This window comes from Oryx dammah, unplaced genomic scaffold (genome assembly GCF_014754425.2).
Source record: "Oryx dammah isolate SB20612 unplaced genomic scaffold, SCBI_Odam_1.1 HiC_scaffold_22, whole genome shotgun sequence".
NCBI lineage: Eukaryota > Metazoa > Chordata > Mammalia > Artiodactyla > Bovidae > Oryx > Oryx dammah.
In genome coordinates, this window is record NW_024070206.1 from 31,330,039 (window position 1) to 31,348,699 (window position 18,661).

The window sequence follows — 18,661 nt, forward strand, 5'->3', positions numbered from 1 at the left end:
GGTTTATCTTGCTCACCAATGCAGAAGCATGGGACCCAAACCTTACTCATGGGAACAGAACCATTCAGAACAAGGGTCAACATCCTTATTCTCGAGTGGGTTTTGATCTCGACATGGGCTTCAGCTTTTAGGTCTCTTTTTGACATTCCACACAGAAAATTTTAAAATAGAAAAATTTCATTTGATTACAGCCTCACCCCGACACGTGTGTCTCACACAGACCTTATTTTTTAAACAGAGTTTATTGTATTTAATACATTATAAAATTTGAAAAATTGTAGGAAAGCAGCAGACTCAAACTGGAGCAACTCTAACAAGGAATAATTCTGGCCCCTTTGCAAAACTGATCAGTTTAAAAACAAAGTAATGTTCACATCGGTGAGGCGGACAAAAAAGCGTGACTTCTGTACAAACTACATTTAAAATTTCATGTCTCGCGTCTTTCCAATGCAGTGTGCTCATGAGAGTTTTGTTTTTTTTTTTTGAAGTTCTGCTCCGTCCCCCATCTAAAGAGAGACATGAAACTTCCATATGCAAAGAAATTCGATTCTAGGTGTTTTTGTTTTCAAAGGAAAAAGACAGACAAAGGAAAAAGAAACAATGGATGGCTGTTGGCAATGGAAACCGTAGGGAGATTCGTCCTCATTGCTCATGGCTTGTTAATTGGTCAGAGGCCTCGGGAGGCCCAGGACACTTCACGGCCATCACAGCACCAACTGTGGCTACCACCTTTTTTCTTTTTGCATTTCCTACCTTTTGACATATATATATATATTTATATATTTTTTACACCTTGAGGATATCACTATTCCAATTGTTCCCATATGAATACAGGTGTGGTCTCTACTGGATATAAATGTGTCTTTTATTCAACTTTAGGTCCAAGACTCGGTTTGCTGTCCCAACTGCACATGAATGTCCCTTTTTGTGTTTGCGTTATTTGTGGTGTATGTTTTTCTCCTTTTGGCAGAAGAAATATGTCCATCTAGTCCAGAGGCTCTTGCTTTATCCGGATGACAGAGGGTCCACGGGGCGTCCGCCTCAGTTCCCGCCGCAGGACGTATTCGCTGAACTGAGATGAGTCCACGCCTCCCCCACAGGAGCCCACGACTTCAAATCCTCTTTGCTGCAACCTCTCGAGGACCTGTGAGGGGTCGAGACAAGCATCTGGTTAGGGGCCAGTTAGGTCCTTTGGCCACGTAAACAGCCCAAAGACTGTCCCACAACATCATGTGCAGCTTGAATCCATCTTATCCAAGCCCTAAGTCTCTCGGAGTTTCTGTTTTCAAAGACTCTGGATTCAAAGGCAGGAGGGAGTGAGCAAACGTTTCTAATACCTACAATGTGCCTTCATAAGCTAGCTCCACACGTGCCAAGTTATTCACTCATTACAACCACCTGACCTAACGGGTGGAGTTGGTCCACTTGACAGATGAGAAAACTGAGGCTTGCACCTAGTAAGTGATGGAACTGGGTTTCCAACTCAGGTCTCTTTGGCCTCAAATCCCATGTTTTTTGCAGTCCCATCTTGTCTGCAGAAAGAGAGGGTTCACATTTCAAAGCTCATTTACCACTAACATATTTGATGAGATGATAAAGACTATGGAGAGACAGTGATATTATCTGAATTTACTTCATCAGTGATTCAGCCTCAACTCATCCACTCTTGATTCAGCCACTGTTCTAATTGCCTGATACTGAGTTCAGCCTGGACGACCGATACAATTTCAACCGCAGAAGAAATGGACTATTATAGACAGTCAAGGTTTATCTACAGCTTTTCAAGTTGTGGCATTTGAAACAGATTTATTGCCTAATGTGCATCCAGAGAGGCAAGAATAAATGCAATGGTTATTTATATATGTCCTATATTAGAAAACATCTAAAAATTTCTCATATAATCAATAGATATTTATAATAGAATCTAATTTTGAAACCAAATACCTAATGCCAGAAAGATCCCTGGGTTTGTCATTACTTGTCTGACACTCTTGAATGCAGGGAAGAGTTCTTGCAACTCTTACATACACAAAAATACAGGAAACTGATCTACAGCAGTATGTTTCTTTAGGAATCTAACAAATATTAGACTTGCAAATGTTCCCTGCCAGAATTCTGGATATAGTTAAATTATTTCTACACCACTCTAAAGGCAAGATGATTCAATCATAACTTTAAAAAAATGCCTGGTTCAAATTTTTTATTTTTGGAGTTAAGTGAAATACTATCAAATAACTTTCAAAATGTGATATACCGTGGATCCCTTACTATGTCTTTTTTTTAACTATTATTTTTTGGGGTGCCTACTTTTACATGGAATATAATCTGCTATTTTGCAAAACAGCTAATTAGATGAGATTGGAAAGCAAGAATATACTTTCTAAAAATTAAAACTTCAAATGCTGGCAAATTAAAAAAAACCCAAGCAAATCCTTATGAGAACAAAATGAACACTCTTTCCTGCAGCATCTACTTCTGTACATAAATTTACAATGCATATGCACACCAGGCAGCAAAAGGACACGATAAAGAAAACAATCTCTAAGTTTAAAAGTAAGCACATAAAGATGTGTTTTGGTGGCAGGTGAATAAAAAGGTGAAGAACAGCTCACTCTAAGATCGCCCCAGTAAAGGCAGGAATGTAGCTTGTCAGCAAGAAACACACTAGTTTGCTCGGCCAAACCACCACCCTGGAAAGGATTCACCTTGATAAGGAGAGGAATTAGGAAGGTAGAGGAAGCTGAGCAATAAAGAACTTATCTCGGATATCATCTGTCTCTCAGTGTTGTTAGGTTGTTGGATTGCTCTTAGAAGGACATTCCTAAGCTGCCTCCCCAGAGGATCTAATATGCATAATATGATAATTATTCCATATGATCGATCCAAGGTTACCTTGGAGGTGGTAAAACTTATTCCCATGTAATGCAGACAGCTTATGCTTCTTGGCCATTCTTCTTTAAGTGTCAACTTGTTAACAGCAAAATTCCTTAGAGTCAGTGATCATCTGGGAATATTGAAGTCACTCCAGTAAATACATTGCTCCTGTGCGTTAGCCCGAAGCCTCTGAACACCTAGAGGACTGGGCCTGATCCCTAGATGGGGCAGGAGCTAGTATGGCCATGTCGTATGATGATGTTAACCCACATGAAAACCCACCTCTGATCAGACTCGAATGATGGGGCAACATGTCAGGCTTGTGAATGTCTGATAGTTATTCAGGGGCGGGGCCCTGGAGAAGTGATGAAATGCTGCCTAGAGAGGGCCGGGGGCAGGGCACGGGTGGGAGAGATTTCAGGCTCTGGAGGCCCCGCTCAGGAGCGGCACCGGGTGGCTCGGCCTCACCTTTGCACCTGTGCAGCCCAGGGCTGCCCGTCTAGGGTGTGTACCTTCCTCCTGCACGCCCAGCGCTCAGGGTCGGCCAGTCTCCTGCTGCTCTGCTCGCAGCCATCTATTCACAAAATTCAAAAACTATAAATAGCTGGGAAACCATCCTCAAGAGGCAGAATGGTATTGGGTGCTTCTAGTCTTGGAGTCTGGGGGGGAGTTTTTGTTGGCTCAATACTGAATAAAGTCATGGGTCCACTCCAATGAAATCACTCCATAGATTTCCACTGAGTTACACAGACCTGGAGTCAAGGCCCAGGTGTGCTTTGTTTTCTCATCAGCAAGACATGGAATTAATAGTGCCAACCTGTTAGGGTTGGTGTAAAAAGACAAAGCATTTGGCCCAGGGCTGGCACACATCAGTTACGACGGTGATCACACCCACCAGCGTCTAAGGCACGTGGCCCCTCACACTGTGTAAACCCAGCTTCTGAATTCTGCCCTTAAGTCATCTTCGCCTCCCATAAACATCTTTACCTCAAAAGATGCTAATTCCATTCATCCCCTTTCTCCATCAAAAATCACAGTCATCCTTGGCTTCTAGCCTGTAGCTCGCAGCCATTATCAGAAAACCTTGCCAGCTCTACGTTCAAGATATTCAGGGTGGTCCAGTGGTCAGGACTGCGCTCTCTCAGTGCTGAGGGCTTGGGTTCAAGTCCTAGTCAGGGAACTAAGATTCCCCTAAGCTGTGGGAGGACTGCCCCTCAAACAAAACAAACAAACAAACAAAAATTACTTTGGGAATTCCCTGTCAGTCCAGTGGTTAAGACTCTGCACTTCCACTGAATGGGGAAGTCCCAGGTTGGGACACTGAGATCCCACAAGCCTGCAGCAAGGCCAAAAACATTTTAAAAATAAAAATGAAAACATAAGCTGAAATTTGTTCAAGGCCATGGGATAATTTTTAAAAAAAGACTTATTTATTGATTTGGCTGCATCTCGTCTTAGTTGCCCTACCACATGCGGGATCTTCGTTTCCTGACCAGAGATCAAACCTGAGTCCCCCACAATGCAGGGCAAATTCCTAAATGCTGGCCCACCAGGGAAGCGCCCCCCACACAACAATTTTAAGACATCATTCAGTATTCTGTTCATCAAGCCATAATGGCACTCGTGAACAGGTATGTGGTATGGCAAGTGTGTGCCTGCTTGATTTTGCTAAAGAGTGGACTAGATTGGGAACGCGCATTGGAACACCTGCATGGCACAGCTAAAAGGAAAAAAGACATTCAGAGTCGGACACTTCTCAGTTATTGCTTGGACCCACTTTCTAACTGGTCCCCCTGCTCGCCCTGGTTTCTACCTGCCGCTGGAGTATTCATTTTCAAATACGAGTTACAACATGTCGACTTGCTCAAATCCTCAAATGACTTTCCGTTTGACTCACACAAGCGAGGGAATCAAGCCCCCAAACAACCAACACGAAGAATCCAGAGTGCTTCCCACCTTCTGTGAGGCCCTCCACTGTCTGTACTGGGGGTCTCGGCACTCCCCACCCCACCTCCACTGCCTTCAAGCCTCACTGGTTTTCCCGATGTTCCTCAAAACATCAAGCACGTGCCCCTACCTGGGGAGCCTCAGGACTAGATGCCCCCTACCCTTCCAGGATACTCAGCCCCAGGCATCCTCTTCTCACTACCTGCTCAACACTTAGGAGGGTGACTGTTTGCCCGGCCACCGTGAAAAGACAGCTGTGGCCTGTTTTCTTCCCTCTGCATCTCCAGTGCTCATACCAGCACCCGGCACACAGCAGGCGCTCGGTAAATGTTTGTGGCATGACTGAGTGAAGGCCACAGAGCAGCAGTCCCTGACCTTTTCGGCACCACGGACTGCTTTTGTGGAAGAGAGGTTTTCCCCTCACTGGGGGAGCAGACAGTTTCAGGAGGATTCAAGCGCATGACGCTTACTGGGCACTTTATTTCTCCTATTATTACATCTGCTCCACCTCACATCCTGGAGGTTGGGGACCCCTGCTGTAGAGGGGTGAAGAGTTTACCGGCCCGGCAGGAGTGTTACCACGGGAGGGGTCTCCAGCACCTTGGAGGAAACGCACGCCATGCAGACGAGGGTGCGGAAGCAGCACCGAGAGGGGCCCCGGCAGCCGCCGGCGCGCGACGGCACGGTACCTGGACCGAGTTGAGGGGGCAGTAGCCGTTCAGCGGGAACCTGATGACGTGCGTCGAGTCGTGGTTCCAGCCCGCGTTGACGGAGTTGCACATCACGTCGCCGACCTCCGGGAACACCTCTTCGATCAAGCATTTGTCTCCGCTGAGCGTGATCCTCTCTCCGAGGTCTGGGGCCACACGCACCACGAGGCACTCGCAGGGCCTTGAAAAGCGACCGCTTTCTCTGTCCTGCTTCCATCTTTCCATCTCCAACAGCATGGGCTGAAGCTGAAAATATTTTGCCTCTTCATATAACAAAGTGTAGTCCTTAAAAGAAAAAAAAAAAAGGTGTCTCATACTTAAAAATGCAAACCTAAGGTACTGAGGATGTCCGCATATAGGGGGGTGAATTTCTTACCTCGGTTATTTTGATATTCAAATCTGGGTGTGAATTTTTTCTTTGTAGAGACAATTTGCATCCACTCATTAATTCAGTGATTATAACAGGAGTTAAGAGTAATAACTGGGCTTCCCAGGTGAAACTAGTGGTAAAGAACCCACCTGCCAATGCAGGAGACGTAAGAGACGAGGGTTCGATCCCTGTGTTGGGAAGATCCCCTGGAGGAGGGAATAGCAACCCACTCCAGTAATCATGACAGGAGAATCCCATGGACAGAGGAGCCTGGCGGGCCACAGTCCATGGGGTCACAAAGAGCTGGACACGACTGAGGGACACCACACAAGGGTAATACGGGCTAGGTGGGACACTTCCCATGAGTTAAGTTCTACCATCCCCATAGCTACCCAGTGATTTGGGAATCATTTTTATTCCCATTTTGCCGATGAGAAAACTAGTGTGTGAAAGGATTCACCAAGACTTTTGTCTTTTTGTAGGAAAATGCCTTTGAGCATTTAGAGTTTGACTGTGTTGTTGAGAACCCACGTTATAGCCTCTGGATGGGGCATGCGTATGTGTTGGGGGGACAGAGGCATAGCCGTGCCCTGTTCACCCAGAGTCTACGCTCCTCGTCACCTGCAGTGGCAGCTCTAGAACTTCTCGAGGAGGGAGAGGGCAGGGCCACAGCACAAGTAGGGGTGGAGAGCTAGGGAATGGGTGCCTGCTTCTCCTTATGGATGGGTGAGGGTTTGAGAGAGGCTGGTGGATGATGCACTGACCTCTGCCAGCTCTCCGTGCCCCCATCACAAAGTGAGAGAGGCAAACAACCTCCGGCCTGGACTCCTGCAAGACGGTGGTGCAGGCCCCAGTGCCGAGACATGGAAGCAACCTCAACATCCATCGACAGAGGAATGGATAAAGAAGGTGTGGCACATATATTCAATGGAGCATTACTCAGCCATTAAAAAGCATGAAATAATGCCATCTGCAGCAACGTGGAGAGACCCAGAGATTGTCATACTGAGTGAAGTGAAGTCAGACAGAGGAGAAATATCAACTGACATCCCTTATATGAGGAAATCTAAAAAAGAAATGGCACAAATGAACTTATTTACAAAACAGAAACAGACTCACAGACTTAAGAGAATGAACTTACAGTTGCTGGGGGAAAAAATGGGGTGCAGGAATAGTTAGGGAGTTTGGGATGGACACGTACACACTGCTATATTTAAAATAGATAAATAAAAAGGACCAACTGTATACCACAGGAACTCTGCTTAATGTTATGTTGCAGCCTGGATGGGAGGAGTGTTTAGGGGAGAATGGGCACGCTCAGTCATGTGCAACTCTTTGCAACCCCATTGTCTGTAGCCCACCAGGCTCTTCTCTATGGGAGTCACCAGGCAAGAATACTGGAGTGGGTTGCCATTCCCTTCTCCAGGGGATCTTCCTGACCCAGCGATCGAACGTGAGTCTCTTAAGTCTCCTACACTGGCGAGTGGATTCTTTACCACTAAGGCCATCTGGGAAGCCCTTGGGGAAGAACGGATACATGTCTATGTACGGCTGAATCCTTTTGCTGTCCACCTGAAACTATCACAGTGCTGTTAATAGGCTATACTCCAGAATAAAATAAAAAGTTAAAAAAAAGAAAAAAGACAGCAGTGCAGGAAAGGAAACTAACCTACTTCTGAAAGCACAGGCACCCAGTCTTCGGGAGTGGTTTCTTTTTCTCTTGTCTTAAAAACTCTATTAAAATACATACAAGCCATGGAACGGGAGGACAAGAGAGGCCGAGCGGGAGGCAGAAGCTTAGGAACAATGTTATCAAGCAGGTCAATATTATGTCTAAACGTAACTATGGCCACAATCATCTCTGGCTGTAAGATACGTGGATGCTTGTCCAGACATGCTAGCTGAGAACATTTTAATCACTGACAGGCATGCTGCCTTCCTTCCAACAGGCTGGAGCTGGCAGGCAGTGCCTGGGGCCTTGCATGGAGTGCCACCAGAGGCCTCGGGACGGGGCGGGGCAGGAGGGAGGGTAGCCACAGGGGACTGCTTTATTTGGCACTTTGCTCTTTTTTGCAAATAGCAGCAGTGACATTATTCAAGCCTTCCAGAGAAAACAGTTTGGAGCAGGGAAAGAACAAGTGAGCTCCTGCTGGATCACTGCCTTCAGAAGAGAGAAACTCGGGCCGGGTAGAAACTGCGACCGCGGACGCAGGTCAGCAGAAGGGGCTGCTGCTCCACTGTCGTCTCCTAGCAACCCCATCACTAGGGGAGCCACCCTTTTCTCCCATCATCTCATTTCACCTGCTCTGCCTCCTGACTCACAGGAGCTGCTGTTTAGTTTGGTGTTGAGAACCAAGCTGAGGCGTGGCCGCTCTTAGGGCAGAGCTGAGCCCCTCAGCCCAGCCCAGCCTGAGGGTAGGAGTGGGGTCTGCAGGTTCCTCCGAGTCCACCCGGGGTCTCCACTACCATGCCCTGGCCGTCTTTGAAGGCCACCAACTGCAAGATACCAACCTTAGTACTCTACTTACTCATCAAGATGACGGCCCTCAAGGAAATTTAAGAACATTATTGAGAGTTAGTTACACAAGCGATAGAAGTGAGAACTTCTGCTACTGCTTTTTATTTCCCTGTGAGATTTAATTACAAGTTTTAACACAAGAAAGAATCTGGACTTCTGAAAGGATGCCATGAAGTCTTTAAATCTTTTTTTTCATTTAAATACTTTTATTTATTTTTGGCTGTGAGTCTTCACTGCTGTGTGGGCATTTCTGTAGTTGTGGTGAGCAGGGGGCCCTACTCTCTAGTTGCGGTGCAGGGGCTTCGCATTGCAGTGGCTTCTCTTCTTGCAGAGCATGGGCTCTAGGGTACAAAGGCTTCAGCAGTTGTGCGTGGGCTCAGTAGTTGTGGTTCCCAGACTCTAGAGCACAGACTCAATAGCTGTGGTGCACAGGGCTTGTTGCTCTGTGGCAAGTGGGATCTTCCCGGATCAGGGATCGAACCCGTGTCTCCTGCACTGGAAGGCGGATTCTTTACCACAGAGCCACCAGGAAAGGCCAAGTCCTCAGATCTTAAAGGTGCTCACAGCAGTCTTCTTGACCAGCCTTGACCCTGCACAGGAATCCTTTCTGATATCACTGAGTCATGACCACTCAACCCCTGACGGAATATTTGATGCTTATCACCTAATAAGGCACAGTATTTACTTTGTTTGCAGCTCTGATTGCTGTAAATGTCTTCGTTAGAATGACCTGAATTTCCTGTTAACTTCAACTTACTTGTTCTTAATTCCACCCTCTGGAGTTTCAGCCATCTTAATCTTTGACAAGTTAACCCTTCAAACATTTGAAGGTAACTGTTATGTCCTAATATTATTCAGGCTGAAAATACCCAATTGTTTCAGCTCCTAATCATTTGTTAGGACTTCAAAGTTCTTCAACGTCTGGTAGCTACAGCTGGCCCTTAATACAGCTTTGAACTACATGGGGCCCACTTATAGATGGGATTCTCCCACTAACTATGTACCATGATGCTACATGATCTGCAGTTTGGTTGAATCTGCGGATGTGAAACTACAGACACAGGGGGCCAGCTGCATGCAGGGTTGGCGCTCCTAATCCTCACATTGTTCAAGGCTCAATTGTACTTGAACTTGTCAACAGCCTTCCTAAAACCCAGACCAGAACAGAACCTAACATTTCAGACATGCTCTAATGAGCGCATCATCAACCTTCGTACAACCTGGCTGGACACTGAAGCCGCTGTGAATTCAGTCTGCGTTAGTTCTCAGTTGCTGTGGTAACAATTAGCACCTGTTTAGTAGTTTAAAGCAGCACTTGTTTATTCTCCTGTTCCGGAAGTCAGAAGTCCAAGTTGGGTCATCACAGCTGTGTTTATCCTGGAGGCTCTATGGGAGAATCCGTTTCCTTGGCTTTTCCGGCTTCCAGAGGCGGCCTGCAACCCCCGGCTTCCGGTCCAGCACCATGCCCCGCTCTGCTTCCATTGTCCCATCTCCTCTTACTCTGACCCTTCACCTCCTTCTTTCACTTGTAAGGACCTTTGAATATGTTGGCTTCACCTGGATTATCCAAGATAATATTCCCATCTCAAGATCCTTAATCTAGTCACACCTGCAAAGGACCTATTACCATGTGAGGTGACATCCTCATCGCTTCCAGGAATGAGGACATGGATATCTTTTTAAAAAAAAAATCTTTTTAAAAGATTTTTTGATGTGGGCCATTTTAAAAGTCTTTACTGAATTTGTTACAATACTGCTTCAGTTTTATGTTTTGGTTTCTTGGCCCCAGGGCATGTGGAATCTTAGCTTCCTGACCAATCTTAGCTTCCCAACCAGTATGGAACCCATACCCCCTGCTTTGGAAGGCGAAGTTGTTAAGACTGGACCACTGGGAGGTCCCCATGGATGCCTTTGGGAGGCCTTATTCTGCCCTCCACACAGCATAAGGTCCTATTAGTTTTCTTGGCTGCCCCAAAGTCCCATTACTCTATTCACATTCCCTCAGAGTGCAATTCCTACACCTTTTTTTGCACAGTTAGATCTCCCTTATTCAGCATTTGTGAACAATTTTAAATCCTCTATTACTTATCCCTCTTTAAGTTACATACTGGAGATTCTGGACTTGTTCCAGTGTAACGAGAAAATTCAGATTCTTTTACCCAACGTTCTTGGTCTCCCTCTCATTTTTTGGTGTCATTTTGAACTGGGTGTTCTGTTTCTATGTGTGAATCATTTTTTAAAGTACAGAGAGGACAGGGCTACCTACAGGCCTTTGTTCAGGCTGACTCTTAGGTCATAAATTTAGTGTCTGGATTCAGAATGCCAAGTGGTTATACAACCTATAATCCAGCTCATAACTGTGGCATCTATTAGACACCTTTTGGAAATACTGTGCATTTGGGTGGGAATTCATGGGGAAGGCTGGAGGTATGCAAGGGGCTCCAAGCTGCCATATTGCCAGAGACTCCCTGTAACTGTTTAGGGCTCCAGGCTACTTATCTGTCAAATGAGGGGGATCAATTGCATTCAAGTTGCTTCCGACCCTGCTAAACTATGAGTCTGTGTCCATGACAAAGCCCAGACCTGCAAGTTTGTCTACCATAACCCCAAAGTAATGAGACTAAAGGACTTGGGTTACAAGTCCCCTACACTGACTTGGACTGCCTCTTTTTTTATCTCTGAGTTCACAAGCCAGGGGTGTAATAATCCATTCTGAAATCTGCCCAAGGACTGACAGCCCCTTTCTACCTAAGTTGCTCACTGCTGCTGAGTCGCTTCAGTCGTGTCCAATTCTGTGTGACCCCATAGATGGCAGCCCACCAGGCTCCCTCGGCCCTGGGATTCTCCAGGCAAGAATGCTGGAGTGGGTTGCCATTTCTTGCTCCAATGCATGAAAGTGAAAAGTGAAAGTGAAGTCGCTCAGTTGTGTCCGACTTGTAGCGACTCCATGGATTGCAGCTTACCAGGCTTCTCTGTCCATGGGATTTTCCAGGCAAGAGTACTGGAGTGGGGTGCCATTGCTCACAGTTATCATTATCTGCTCTGGGAAAATTAGGGAAACACTGGCCCTTATCAGGTTTTTGGCCCTGCTCAGTGATGTCTCAAGGATCCTGCTAGGGGTCATTCAAGTGAAGGATTAAAAGGGTTCCTCTGAAGGTCAACCGGCAGACGGGATGTCATCTCACGGACCTAGCCTTGAACCACCTCAAGCCGCCTGGTGTTCTTTTAGTCTCTCTAGACTACCTTGGCTCCACTTCTTCCTTTTCCACTGATCTGCAGGGCGGAGCCACCTTTCGTGCTGGGGGAGCGAAGGCTGCAGAAAGGCTGAGCACATGCGCTTGGTGCAGCTATCTGCTCCCCAGGCCAGCTTGCCTTCCGGCATGGTCCTCAGTCAGCCCTAGAAGCAAAAAGGTCGCTTCTGTTGTTACCATCTCCTGCATGGCTAAGCTCACGCTTGCCATCTGTTTCTAGGCAGGCTCCTTTGTATCAGTCCTTCTCTGCTTCCTGGGTTCCCTTGTGGCTCAGCTGGTAAAGAATCTGCCTGCAATGCGGGAGACCTGGGTTCGAAAGATCCCCTGGAGAAGGGAAAGGCTACCCATTCCAGTATTCTGGCCTGGAGAATTCCATGAACGCTACAGTCCATGGGGTTGCAAAGAGTCAGACACAACTGAGCGACTTTCACTTCTCCTTGCTTCCTAACGCTGCCTCCCATCTCATCAGAGAACTCCCTGCAGAACAGCCCGCCTCCACCGCCACTCTCCTTTCTTTCCTCAATAGCAATCACACAATTATACTGTCTCAATTTCACATTTTTTAGAGATTATCCTGTTTCCTTTTAGGCTTTCTGGCCTTGTGGTTATCTCTTTGGTCTCTCAATCTCTTTTGAAGTCATTTTCCCTGAAGCCTCAGTTCCTATCTGATGTCTGCCTTCCTTTTGTCAACTCTTGCAAACTCTGGACAACTCAGCCTCCTGGAGACGGGCAGGTGTTTACGGAACCACAGCAGGTTTGGTCCCAGTTCTTCTTATGAAGGAAGCGAATCCAAAGCATCGCCTCTGCTTTCAGCAAACTGAGTCCAGAATGTTCTAGATGCCATCACCTTCTCCACTCCCAGGCCGATGTTACCTTTTCTCATTAAGACAGCATCAACCATATCTCTCAGCCTCTCAGTATCTCTCATATCTCTCAGTAAAAGAGAGGTTATTCACAGACCTTTTCATGCTGAAATAATTTTAAAGTCCTAGAACACACATTTTTTAAATTAAAAAAATTTTCTGAGATTTGCAATAGTTTTGAGAAGCAGAAAGATCAAGATCTCATTTTACAGGTGACTCCACTGAGCTTCCCTGAGACCCTGGAGAGAGGTACACAGAACAGGAAAGTAAATGTGAGCAGACTCTAAGAGGCATATGGGCCATGTTTCAAAAGTTTATTCCTTGATTAAATATTTGAATTCAGAAGACATTTTTCCTACAGGGAGGAAAGTGATATACGCAGTGCACTGCTTTCCTACCGCTGCCGTCAGAGATTACCACAAATTTGCTGGTTGGAAACAGCACAGATTTATTCTCTTAAGAGTTCTGGAGGTCACAAGTCTGAAATGGGTCTCCCGGGGCTAAAGTCGGGGTGTTGGCAGGGCCACTTTCCTTCCGGAGGCGAGGGGAAAATATTTTCCAGCTTCCAGAGGCAGCCCTGTCCCCCTGGCTCCTGTCCAGCCATCACACCACTTCCTTCCTCACATCTTCTCTGACTCTGACCTCCTGCCTTCCTCTTTCCCTTCTGAAAACTCCTGTGGTTCCACTGGGCCCGCCTGGATTATCATGGATAATCTCCCCAGCTCACTGGCTCTTAAACTTAATCCCATCTGCATGGTCTCTTTATGCCAGGTAAGGTGACACTCACAGGTTCTGGGGATTAGAATGCAGACACCTTTGGGGGCCATTACTCAGCCTCAACACGCAGCTTCCAGTTCCAGAAAAAAGTTCAAAGGCTTATTTCACTCCTAAGGCACCTGAAGTTTTATGGGTCCTTCCACTCAAAAGGCAACTCAGCCACTCATTCATGCATTTTAAGACTTGTCTATGTGCAGCTGCCAAGCTAGGCACTGTGGGCATTGAGAAGGCTTTTTGGTGGGAAATGTGCCCAGCTCCCCCCACAGAGATCTAGAAGCCCTCCTCCTACCCATGCTCGGGACATGAAATCTTGCCCTGGGCCATGGGATCCTGTTCCTGGGCCATGGGATCCTGTTCCTGGGCCATGGGATCCCTTGGCTTGCTTCCCAAGATGGCAGGGCATGTATGTATCAGGGCACTTGCCGAGAGGAGGTGCCAAGAAAATGAGGGGAAATGAAAGTATTTTTTATATTACATTTCATCAAGAGCATTCATGCAGTAGTTATCATAAACAAAAAACAGATCCCCATAAAACTTTCCTTAAAAATATTTTTTTTGAGAGTGTGGGCCACCACAGTTTTTTCAGTGTTGGAGGTTTGGGACTTCTAAAATTCTTAATTTCCCTGGCTCTGCAACCCTCCCTCCCCATATTGATTTTTTAGAGCAGTTTTGTTCAGGGCAAAATTGAGCACAAAGTATAGAGATTTCCCGTGTGTCCCCTTAACCCTACACATGAACAGCCTCCCCCAACTTCGACATCCCTCATGAGGGGACCATGTGTCACAATCTATGGAGCTACACTGACCCACATACCCACTCAAAGTCCTCATTAGGGTTCACTCTTGCTGTTGGCCATTGTGTGAGTTTAAACAAATGTCTGATGACATGTATCCACCATTATAATATCATACAAGGCGGTTTCACTGCCCTAAAAACCCCTCTGTGCCTCGCCTATTCCCGTCCCCACCCCCATACGCCTTTCTTTTCCTCAAAGCCTGGAAGGACTGGTCCACTTACTCCATTTCCCTTGCTACCACTTGGGACTTCTTGCCAGGAGGCTTCCTCCCTGTTCAGTGCCATTGGCTTCTGGCTCCTTCTGACCACTCTTGTTTTCCTGGGGCAAGGATGCCCAGCCTGTGATTTAAACGATGGCCAGTAAAGGAAACACAGGCGGTGGCGAAGTCCCTTCTCTCCCTGCCACTATCTCCACTCTCAACTCTCTAACTTTCCAAAAGGAAGCCTAAAGTGTACACTTAAACCTATCAAATCTTTAGATACACGTTGCAGTTTATGAGAAATGAGAAGCTAGAGTAATGAGCTCCCATAATCAGGCAACCAGGCAAATTCAGATGGTGGGACATTCCATAGGGCAACTGGCCAGTCTCTTTAGCAAGTCAGCATCATATAAAAACGGAACTATGTGCGTGCATGCTCAATCGCTTAGTTGTGTCCAACTTTTTGCAACCCGTAGACTGTAGCCCACCAGGCTCCTCTGTCCATGGGATTCTCCAGGCAAGAATACTGGAGTGGGTTGCCATTTCCTCCTCAGGGGATCTTCCTGACCTAGGGATTGAATCCGTGTCTCCTGCTTGGGAGGTGGATTCTTTACTGCTGAGCCACCAGCGAAGCCCCCAAAATGGTATTATACGAGATAATAAAAAGGTACGGACATAACTAGATTCAGTGAAGTCTTGGCTGAGATATCAACTCAGGAAAACCAAATAGAAAGCACATTTTTGGGGTCAACCATGGAAATGTGAATATGGTTGCAAAATTAGAGGAAATAAAATTTATTAAAATGAAAAGATAGAGATATTATCTGAAATAAGCATAGAAAAAGACCCAGAAGTCTATGCACTCAGGTTTTATCAGTAACATCAGCAATCTCTGAGTGGGATATACTGTTTAAACTTTTTTTTTTTTTGCTTATCTATATTTTCAAATTGTCTACAATGTACATATGCTTTTTCTACAATATTCAATAGCTATTAGAAACAACTAATAGACTTTTGAACTTAAGCCAGGAAGAGGTAAGTTGGGGATTTAAGCTGGCAAATTTTTCTTTATCTAAGAAGGCTAGACATTCATCACATACCAAAAGAGATGTCAGCAACATGGTGGACACTTACCAAAGATGTTCAAGATAGAAGCCTAGAGAGGGATAATTTTGTGGTTCCCCATTAAAAAAAGGAACTAAAGCTCTGGACTCCTGATGAAGCAGGATCACAAGTGTGTGCTTATGTACATGCATGCATGTGTGTATTTGCATGTGTGTACCCACACACACCTATGCATGCGTGGGTGTGAGCAGAAAAGAGAACAATGATGAATGAGTCAGTGGAATGGAGGTGGGGGGCGGGAAATGAAGGGAAGACAGACAGTCTTCACAATAAAACCCAGCAGAGAGTTGTACAATCACTTATCTAGAGAAGAGATTCCAACATCTTTCACTGGGAGCAAGGCACAAGCAGCTGCCACTTAAGTGGTGTTCTGAAGTATGAAATTATCTAAATTGTTAAATGGGTATCTGGCTCAGACAGCACATTTGCAGAATGAGATTTTCAGGGGCTGAGGATGCTGTGATTTCGAGATCGCAGGAATGTGCTCAAGCCAGCATCAAACAGCTGGAGACGGGGGGGTGGTGGGGTGGGGTGGTGGGGTGGGGGGTTGAGGGGGTATGGGGGCAGGTAATCAAGGAATGTATTCCCCGCAAAACCAGGAAGAGAGATGGATGCTGTGTCCCTTTCCCAGGGTCAGGAAATAAACTCTGCCGAGGAAGAAAGCACTATTGTACTGCTCAGGAAGGGGCAGGACGAGCCGTCTGTGTGTGCCCGCGCTTGTGATTCACAGGATCTGCGGTACACGCGCTCCCATCATCAGCCAGGACAGCTCCTGTTCTCCTTCTGCTCCACCAGGTTCCCGACTCCCTGTATTTTACAGCCTGTCACCCAGAGGTTCCGCAGGAAACATTTCAGAACTCTGGGACACGTGAGGTTCATCTGAAGTACTTTTTGTCTTCCCCCAAGCGTGGGCTACAGTTGAATCCATAGGCAATTAAAGGGTGTGTTCTGTGCTTAGCCTTGATGAACGACAGGTCTTCCAGGGCTCTGGAATCCCAAGGGAGCACCACGGTGCAGAGAAGCACCCATCCCATCCTCACCAGGGGGGTGACAGGTTGAGTCCTCAAGGAACTGTCCTCTGGAAGAGGTCACAGCTTAACTCCCATGCAGTCTTTCTGAAGGTCTAACTTGAATGTTCTTGGAGGAAAAATAATGCCTGCGACATTTAAATGTGTTTAAAATGCCTAGCTCTGTTTTTGGAACAGATTGCAACTAGAAACTCATGGCTATTACCAGGTTCTCACTGTGATTCACCATAAATTGCTTTATATTCCCTGGCATCTGTATTTCTTTTAATAATGGAAATTATAAATTAATATGTTAGCCACACAAGTAGCTTAGGATGATGTTACATACGTACAGGCTTTATATTTTCCATTTAGTCCTGTAAGGTTTTAAAATACTTTTATTTATTTTATTTTTGGCTGCATTGGGTCTTAGTTGTGGCACACAGGATCTCTGGTTGAGGTGACTGGGCTTGGCAGTTGTGGCATGAGGGCCTAGCCAACCTGAGGCACATTGGCTTGCCTGGGAAATCCCATGGACAGAGGAGCCTGGTAGGCTGCAGCTCATTGGGTCACAAAGAGTCGAACACAACTGAAGTGACTGAGCACATGCGCGTGCACACAACTGTGATATTAAATATCAGCCACAAGCGTTGAAATAGCCAGTCAACAGCACCTTAAACTAAGGGAGACTTGTTTTTCTCACATGAGAAGTCAGAGGTCCCTGGCTGTTGGCAGTGGTATCTGCCCAGTGATGTTATCAAGGACAGGACGCTGTCTTTTTGTTTTGTCATCTTCAGTGTTGACGTTCTGGCCTCATGCTTGTCACCTCAGGGTCACAAGGTGACTGTCATAGCACTCACATCTCTTAAGTCTCCCGCATTGGCAGGTGAGTTCTTTACCACTAGCACCACCTGGAGAAGGAAATGGCAACCCACTCCAGTGTTCTTGCCCGGAGAATCCCAGGGACGGGGGAGCCTGGTGGGCTGCCGTCTATGGGGTCGCACAGAGTCGGACACGACTGAAGCGACTTAGCAGCAGCAGCAGCACCACCTGGGAAGCCCATATAGCTGGGTACATAGTGATAAACAAGAGAGAAAAGTAATTACAAATACACTGTGTGTGACCATGGAAAATCGGGGATACAGGCAAATCTAAGCTAGACTAGGCACAGGATGGCTTAGTGATGAATATGACGATCCCTGTGCTAGATTCACTAATTGCAGATGAGTAGGGGCTCGGAGAAGGCGATGGCACCCCACTCCAGTACTCTTGCCTGGAAAATCCCATGGATGGAGGAGCCTGGTGGGCTGCAGTCCATGGGGTCTCGAAGAGTCAGACACGACTGAGCGACTTCACTTTCACTTTTCACTTTCATGCATTGGAGAAGGAAATGGCAATCCACCCCAGTGTTCTTGCCTGGAGAATCCCAGGGACGGTGGAGCCTGGTGGGCTGCCGTCTATGGGGTCGCACAGAGTCGGACACGACTGAAGCGACTTAGCAGCAGCAGCAGCAAGTGATAAACAGGGCTTCCTAGGTGGTTCAGTGATAAAGAGTCCACCTGCCAAGCAAGAGATGTAGGTTTGATCCCTGGATCGGGAAAATCCCCTGGAGAAGGAAATGTCAACCCACTCCAGTATTCTTGCCTGGGAAATCTCATGGGCAGAGGAGCCTGGCGGGCTGCTGTCCATGGAGTCGCAAAAGAGTCAGACAGGACTTAGGGACTAAACAACCAGAAGTGATAAATCAAGGTCAGGGAAAGAGCATCAGACAGACGGAGCAGTCTGCTCTGAAGGGGGACAAGAAGATGGTGGGGCACGGGTGTAAGAGCCAAATGGGCAGGGGTCTCGGGGGCTCTGACAGGGCTGTGCTGCTTTGCTCCATGAACAATGAACGGGAAGCCCATGCAGAGTGAGTCTGAAGCAGGAGCAAGTCACAATACAGTTTGTTTTTTATAAATGTCTCTAGGTGAGAGATGGGGTGGGAGATATAGGGAGGGAACAGGGACAAAGGCATGGCCATAGAAGGGCAACAGGAAGGGGCCTGGCCATGATGGAAGTGTTTTGACCTTGACCGCATCAGGGTCGACATCCCGCTGCGAGGCTGCGGTAAGATTCAGCAAGAAGTTACACCAGGGGGAACTGGGATCCCTCTACTGTTTCTGACAACTTCATGAGGATCCATAATGATCCCAGAAAGTTTAATGAAAAGAAGTGTCTCCTGGTT

General features: G+C 46.7%; 1 protein-coding gene across 4 annotated transcripts in view; it reads right to left on the reverse strand.

Annotated features, from left to right (window-relative positions):
- Positions 1–223: 223 nt before the first annotated feature.
- The window catches only part of KCTD1 (potassium channel tetramerization domain containing 1), a 207,589-nt gene continuing 189,151 nt past the window's right edge, over positions 224–18,661 (reverse strand). For 3 of the 4 annotated variants that reach the window (XM_040264773.1, XM_040264774.1, XM_040264772.1), the window contains exons 4-5: positions 5,511–5,816; positions 236–1,144 (exon numbers count right to left, since the gene is read on the reverse strand). In XM_040264773.1, the coding sequence (XP_040120707.1) occupies positions 986–1,144; positions 5,511–5,816 (465 nt within the window). In that variant the 3' untranslated portion in view covers positions 236–985. Of the gene's footprint in view, positions 1,145–5,510; positions 5,817–18,661 lie in introns of all 4 variants that reach the window. The other variant, XM_040264771.1, reaches the window with a different exon arrangement.